Source organism: Nannospalax galili, unplaced genomic scaffold (genome assembly GCF_000622305.1).
Source record: "Nannospalax galili isolate Female #2095 unplaced genomic scaffold, S.galili_v1.0 scaffold835, whole genome shotgun sequence".
Lineage (NCBI taxonomy): Eukaryota > Metazoa > Chordata > Mammalia > Rodentia > Spalacidae > Nannospalax > Nannospalax galili.
In genome coordinates this window covers 154,593-162,660 of record NW_008336306.1, presented here as the reverse complement: position 1 = coordinate 162,660, position 8,068 = coordinate 154,593, and the positions used below count along the sequence as shown (strand labels likewise).

The 8,068-nt window shown below is 40.3% G+C and overlaps 1 protein-coding gene across 1 annotated transcript in view; it reads left to right on the top strand.

Annotated features, from left to right (window-relative positions):
- The window catches only part of LOC103732427 (binder of sperm protein homolog 1-like), a 39,138-nt gene extending 36,146 nt beyond the window's left edge, over nt 1-2,992 (top strand). Inside the window, exons 2-4 of the mRNA XM_008831005.1 lie at nt 433-462; nt 1,453-1,584; nt 2,850-2,992. Coding sequence (XP_008829227.1) covers nt 433-462; nt 1,453-1,584; nt 2,850-2,992 — 305 coding nt within the window. The remainder of the gene's footprint in view (nt 1-432; nt 463-1,452; nt 1,585-2,849) is intronic.
- The last annotated feature ends 5,076 nt before the right edge of the window (nt 2,993-8,068 follow it).

Genomic DNA, 8,068 nt, shown 5'->3' with positions numbered 1-8,068 from the left:
TGCTCAGTGGTAGAGCACCTGCCTAGAATCCCCCAGTGAGGGGCTGGGGTGTGGCTCAGTGGTAGAGCACCTGCCTAGAATCCCCCAGTGAGGGGCTGGAGATGTGGCTCAGTGGTAGAACCCCTGCCTAGAATCCCCCAGTGAGGGGCTGGGGACAAGGCTCAAAAAATAACCAATGCCCTTGGGGCATGAACAAGGCCCTGGGTTCAATCCCCAACAATGTGATAAATCATGTAGGATTTATATAAAATAATTCATATCAAGAGCATAAAACCAGGACTGAAAAATAGAATATGCATTATATCCTTAACATATTTTAAAAACAATTTCACTTTTCCTCATACTAACATTTTTATTAAATGTTGCTTGTTATAAGAACTTGTTTTAAACCCTAAGGGTGAAATAAACTTTACTTCAAATTTTATTTCTCAGATTCTATAATTAGACAGCCAGAGGCAGAAGGTAAGTTGATCAGGAAATTTTCATTATTAATATATGTTTTCTCTTAATTTTGGAAAATGAGGAAATTAATGATTTGGCTTCTGGCAAAATTTTCTTTTTCCTCTGTTTTCAAGTGTATTATGACTACACTGTAAACAGATAACACAGAGAGAACCATGCCACCATGAATTCTCATCAATACTGGAAGTTTTCATACTTTTTAATACCTGTCAGTCTAATAGAGAATGCCAGATTTTAAAATTCACACAGAGACTCAACCAATAATAATTTTACGTGTTATGAACAAAATAGCAGTGAGGTAGAAAAACACTTTATCTGATCAACTATTTTGTCATACTACAGATATTATCATATAAAAATATGGCATCAGCCTAGGAAGAGTTAAATAATAAGGAATGTTTTTAAAATGTTTTATTTATTATTTTTATTTTATGTGTATGAGTGTATAGGTACACTCGTGTCATGAAATGCCCATGAGGTCAGAAGAGGGCATTGGGTTCCCATGGAACTGGAGTTAGTTACAGATGGTTATTAGCAGCCATGTGGGTGCTGGGAATTGAACCCACATCCTCTGCAAGAGCAGCCAGTGCTCTTAACCACTGAGTTATTTCTTTAGCCCAGTAAGTAATATTTTTTGATGCTTCCAGGATTCAGGACATGGTCATTTTCCCTCTACACCTTTGGCAACTATCATAGTGGCTTTGGAATTATGACTGATCTTGTTGACTTGTTATTGTGCAGTTCTTATGTGGGTAAACACAGCTGCAGTGAGTTGATGAGTTCAGTGAGTGTGTCACATTCAAAAGACAGTACTTCACAGCACTCCTCCCCAGGCTCTGAATCTTCCTTTCTTTCTGTTTCTTTTTTTTCTGCAATGTTTCCTGAGCTTTGGGAGGTGGGTCCATATAGATGTCCCATTTAGGGCAAGAACTCACTTTGTAAAACACTAACATCCTCAGAGACAGATGAAGGATTTTTGTTTTCTCTTAGATGGGGAATGTGTCTTTCCATTCAGATATAGAAGTGGACTGTTCTACGACTGTGTCCGTTTCAATGCAAAACACCATTGGTGTTCTTTAAATGAGACTTTCCAAGGATATTGGAAGTATTGTGCTCTGTCAGGTAAGTGTCTTGCCACTAAATTCTACAAGGTGGTAGGTAATCTGTTGTGGAAATAAGAAATCAAAAATTTCTTTTTGTGTGTATGTGCATCACACACACACACATATGTGTGTGTGTGTGTGTGTGTGTGTGTGTGTGTGTGTGTGTATGAGTATGTGCTTGTTTGTGTGTATGGAAGCGAGAAGTCTCCATCTTATCTTTAAATTTTTTAAGTTTTAAGTGTATGAATTTATTAATTTTTGCCTGTGTGTACGCAAGTGCACTTCATGCATGCAATGCCTGCAGAGGCCAGACGAGGGCATTGAATCCCCTGGAATGGGATTTAGAGATGGTTGTTAGCTACCATGTGGGTGTTGGGATTTGAACCCATGTCCTCTGAAAGAGCAGTAAGTGCTCTTAACTGCTGAGTGGTCTCTCTAGCCCCTTCTACCTTATTTTTTTGAGACAAGGTATCTCACAGAACCTGGAGCTTATGATTTGGTTAGGCTAGGTATCCAGCAAATCTCAGGGACCATCCTGTCTCTGCCTGCCCAGCGCTGAGATTAGAGGCATGTGGTATTGCTGCCTGCCTTTTCATTTGGGTGCTGGGAATATGAACTCAGATCCTCATGCTTGTATTGAAAGATTTTTATACTGAGTCATCTTCCAAGTCCTGAGATGCACAATTTCTGACAGCACCAAAATCACATAGTAAGCCAAGCATGTTAGTGCGTGTCTTTAATCCCAACACTTGGGAGGCAGAGGCAGGTGGATCACTGTCAGATCAAGGCCAGTCTGGGAATGGTCCACACAGTGAGATTCAAGTCAGCTGGGGCTACATAGTGAGAACAAAACAAAACCCAAGCACCCCCCGCCAATTGCATAGAAAGAATGATGTATTAGAAGTATTTTGACTGCATTACCTTGACAAGAAACCTACCAGTAGAACATCAAAAGAGTGTCTGGAGAGATGACTCAGCAGTTGAAAACACTTGCTTCTTTTCCAGAGGACCATGGCAGCTCGCAACTGTCTTCAAACCTCTGTGGACACTGGACACACATGGTGCACATGCAGACATGCAGGCAAAACAATTATACATGTACAATAAAAAATATTTAAAAAAGAGTATTGACAGTATTCTTGTTTGGATATGCTGATATGCCTTTGATGGACTAGGGGTGGACATGATTGTCCAGTGTGTGTCTGGGTGTGTATATATGTGCGTGTGTCTGTGTGTCCTGCAAAGTACAAAGGGTTTCTGTCTCACTGGCTCTTTCTCTTACAGACCATGCTCAGTGTGCCTTTCCCTTCTGGTTCAGACGTATGATCTACTGGGATTGCACTGAGGATGGGGAGGTGTATGGAAGAAAATGGTGTTCACTGACCCCAAATTACAACAAAGACAAGATTTGGAAGTATTGTGAATAATGGTGAGATTAACTGAGGGATAAAGACAAAGAAATGTAACCATTTTTTAAAAAGTGTTTTTTACATGCATATAATGTGCTTTGGTTAAATTCACTTCCAATCAGTTTTCTTAGAAAGATCTTATGGTGTTTTCACTGTTTTTGTTATTAGGACGGTGAAGTGAAATCTTCATTACAAGGTTTTTATTTTTTATTTAATTTTTCTTTTTCAGGGATGTGAGTTGTTGAAGATGATCTGATTGTAGATAATCTGGAATTTATATTATGGATTATGGAATTTTGGGGGGTATTTTTGAGACAGGGTCTCCCTGTAGCCCCAGCTGTCCTAGAACTCACTATATAGAGCAGGCTGGCCTTGAATTCACAGAGATCCGCCTGCCTCTGCCTCCCGAGTGATGGAATTAAAGACGTGCGCCACCAATTATAGTGTATCCTCAGCATTTTATTTGCTGTGTGCATAAATTTAAGCCCTTAAAAATGAGAGTATAGACATATAATGATAGTATTATGTCACAGTGCATCACTCAGTGTTGTGATAGGGGAAGTGGTGGATTTGTGGGCACAAGGGGAATATAGGAAATTAATCGAACTTCTGCTTAATTTTGCTGTGACATTAAAACTGGTCTAATTAAGCTAATTAAAAGTTTGTTGCTGAAGAAAGGTAAATTCTGAGAACAAAGTTCTTTCTGTGGTTCCTGGCTGCTCCACAACCATTTTGCTTTACATTGCAACCAAGTTTTCACATGTCCCACTGTTTCTCCCCAAACTATTTAACGTGACAGTGAAGAATCTTCAGCATTAGATTCATCCTTTCACTCAGAAAGAGCACCAGCAGACCCTGAAATCCACCTTAACAAATAAAAAGGGAGTTTACTATGTTAGCAATGTAGCAACACAGAGCAGCTTTGAAACATTCTGTTGTGAAGTAAGAGCTGCCTAAACTAACCACAAGGAGAAGTCAGTCAAAGAGAATTCAGAAACATTTCAAATAGAAGACACTGGAATTTTCACCTATAGGATCTGCTCCTCCACCTGTCAAAGCAGGTGAGTGTTGCACCTATCTCTTACTTCATCCAGAACATGAAGGAACTCTGGGGAAACCTCAAGCATCATGGGTTTCTTATTGAGCAAGCAAGGGCATCTGTTCTTGGCACTAGAAAACTGTTCTAGAACCGAGTGCAAGAGATAATGTGAAAACCATAGTTGTTGAATTACAGACCAGGAGACTCCAGGTTTGTGCCAGCTCAAGAGTGCCTTATTGTTTCTTGGCAAGTTTTTTTTTTTTTTAACTAGAAAGCTTAATGTATAAAATTCATACAAAGCTCACACATGATTAATTTTTAAGCAGTGCAAAACACATAGGAATTTCATTATCGTATTAGATGATTTACACTTACTCAAGGTCATGTCATGGTGACTTCAAGGCTAAAAGTGAAGGACAAACTCCTTTAGTTTGTGTTTAGAAGCATACTTCCACGAAGTGAGAGTTGTAGTGCAGCCGTGTTCCTAGCATTCTGGAAGGGAGTTCAGCTATGGAGAGCTGCAGATAGGGCTGGTGGTCTAAATACGATTAAAATCTATTGTATGAAATTCACAAAACTCAATAAAAATATACATTGAAAAATTGAGAGCAAGGACATGAAGGGATACTTTCTTATAAATGTGGAATAAATTCAAATATCAATCACAATTATCTCCCCAGTGGAATAACACTCATCATTTAAAAAGTTAGGTTGAAATGTGCTACCATATGGACGAACTCTGAAAATTAGTAAGTGAAATAAACTAGACACAAAAGAAGAAATATATGATTGTATGTGTTGGTCACTTTTTTCTGTGACAAAAAGTCTAGCAAAAGCAACTTAAAGAAAAATGCTGGCCCTGTCCCCTAGGTTCAGGGATATTACAGAAGAGGATGCAGGAAGAACCTAAAAACTGGAGGATGGGGAGACGTGCTATAAAATGCTGCCTTCCAGACTTGATATGGCTGTTAAACTGATGAGCTCAAGGTTACTGTGGTTATCTGCACAAGATTAAACCAGGTAAAGCCTTGAGCATGCACTGGGGCGAGGCTACCCAGAGTTATTGACAGTTCCTGGCTGCTGCGGGAGGAGAATCGCTTTTCTTTGAGTGTACAGCCATGTGTAGATTGCTCATGCCCCAGTGGATGATCCCATAGCCATACTCATATGGACAGCAGTAATTAGAGTCAATGGGTTAAAACAAATAAATATGGACCCAAAGAGAAAACTCAGTGGTTAAGAGCTCTGATGCTTTTACAGATGACTTGGATTTGGTTCCCAGTACCCACATGGCAGCTAACAACTGCCTGTAAGTCCAGTTTCAGGGGATTTGATGCCCTCTTCTGACCTCTGTGGGCATTGCATGTATGTGGTGCACTCATACATGCAAGCAAACACTCAAAACCATATACAAACACATGGATAAAATATAAATAAACAAATTAATAAATAGGTATAAAGAGGACATACAGGAGAGAGAGAGAGAGAGAGAGAGAGAGAGAGAGAGGTTGAGGTGGTCCTTTGGAGAGTCAGGTGGTGAGTGGTAGATATAATTAAGGTGCACTGTATGCATATCTGATTTTTTACAAGCATAATTAAAAATATTATTTTAGAAAAATAAAGAGCTCATTTGGTCTTACACTTTGAGAGGATACAATCAATTGTGTTTGGAAGCAGCTTGTGAGATTTCAGCCAAGCCAGGAAGCCTAGAGAGATGAAAACAGGTATTCAACTCGCTTTCTCCATTTTTTCCCTTGTAGGAGGTCATCTGTAAGACTCAGTGGGTCTTCTTCCCTTAGTTAAGCACCTCTGGAAACCCTCTCACAGGCATACCTAGAAGTGTATCTCCTAAGTGATTGCTGTTACAATCAAGTTGACATTGAAGATTATCTATTATGCATAGTACCACTACTAGGCAAATTCAAAGAGCTGGAAAATAAGTCAGGAGTTTCCAGTGGCTAAGGGAAGGAAAGGATAGAGGGTGGCTGGTTAATAAATACAAAATAATCATTTGGGTGATTTTAAAAGGTTTGAAATGTTAGTTATGGTTATTAAAATATGAGGTAACTAATGCCGTTGAACTACACATGAAATTTTCAAAATTGCAAATTTCATGCTTTACATGAATTTAAGCACACTTTTTGGAAAAATTAATACCATGAAAAGGCACCAAGAGTTATAAATATTGAATTTCATCTGAGTGGAAGTGAACCTATTAGAAAATGACTTATCATATGTGTGCACAAATATTCTTATTAATCAGCCTCTAGCAGAAAGAAACTTTCGTTATGTTTGTAAATCTCTATCACCAGTACCAAAGAATTCAGTTATAGATATGTTGATGTAGCTAAAATTCCCTTTGGGAGGTGAAAATGATGTCTGGCCTCCTTCTCCCCTGGTTCCTATGACAAACCAAGGTCCGATTTGACCAACTGCAATCTAGGAAACCAGGGAGTTTATTGGACCTACTTACAGAACAATGGATAATGGTTTGCCATGTGGGTACTTTTCTCCTAAGATTGCACTGGAAAGTCTCCATCCAGGTGTGCATCATGACAGCCTCCCCATGGCTTCCTCAGTTTATATACCCTTAGCCCCTTTGCCTAGTGCAACTAGGACCCAGTGGTTGGTTTGGAGGTATGGCTGACTCACCCTGCCCATCTTTTCTTGTGGAGTGTAACAGTCAACAAGTTTAGCTGTGGTGATCCTAGGCAAGCAGGTGCAACCAAGCTTTGGAAGAAGGCATCTGTCCATGTTTGTTTGTCTAGGTGGACAGTCCTATGCAACAGTTGATTTCTGACTTGAAGGAGTAATCTATATACTGGAATTGGTCTGTTCAAACAATATAACTAAAGACTCCCAGATTTTACTTTCTATTGTGCTAGGATTTTTTTCCTGAAGATAAAGAGAGATGATATTGAAAAATGATTCAAGAAGGAGCTTGGATATCCTGCTCCAACAGTTCTTAACTCAAAGAGAGTGTATATTCTAGAGTTGGCACGATCTATCAATGTGTAAAGATGTTTACTGTCAAGCCTGATGACCTGAGTTCCTTTCCAGGACCTGCAATGGTAGAAGGAAGCAACAGATTTCTGAAAGTTGCCTTCTGACCTCCACATGCCTGCTGTAAGCACATGCATGTCCCCCTACCTACACACACACAGACACGGGCACATAAAATAAATTGAAAAATTATACCTATAATGGAAATAGTAATAATATTTGTTGTCTATTATAGTTTGGATTTTTGTCCTTGAATTTTTGGACAGGGTCTCACTCTCCAATCTAGCTTGACCTGGAACTCACTATGCAGCCAGGATTGGCTTCACACTCTTGGCAATCCTCCTGCCTCAGCCTCCCTAAGTCTGGGAATTTATAGATGTGAGCCATCATGCCTGGGATCTATGTTTTGGATCTTACATGTCGTCTGAAGTTCTGTGAGCTAGTCTCAGCTGTCAGCCTGTGGTCCTATTGGGAGATGGTGGACCCTTAAGTAGGTTGAGCCTAGTGGAATAAAGTCCAATTATTGGTAGTGAACGTTTGAGGGTTGCATTGGGGTCTAGTCCTTTCTTCCCTCTTTGCATCTCAGTTGTCATTAGGTGAGTAGTTTGCTCTACCTTGAGCTCTTTGCTGTGACATTCTGCCTCACCATGTAGCCCAAGATGATGGAGACAACTGACAATGTACTGGAACCTCCTAAAACTATAAAATAAATCTCCTCCTTAAAGTTTTCTAAATCACCCCCTGTGGGGACCTAAAGGCCCCACCTTGCATAGGTCCGAAAGGAAGTTACTGGGGGCACGGCCTGGCTTGCTTTGAAAGTCTGAAGAATACTTCCACACTGCTGAGGAGTGCATGATCAGTGCGTTACCATCCTTAAGATACACCCTCAGGGGGGGAGGGGGCAGTTCCAGGTGCCTTTGTAAGCTTTGGAACACTTGCAATAAATGAGTCCCTGCTTGACTAGGCTCCCCGTTGGGTCTGAGTGTCCCTGGGTAATGGGGGCAGCATGGGCTGGTGAACAGCGTGCTTACTCATCCCCAATCCTCACCTCG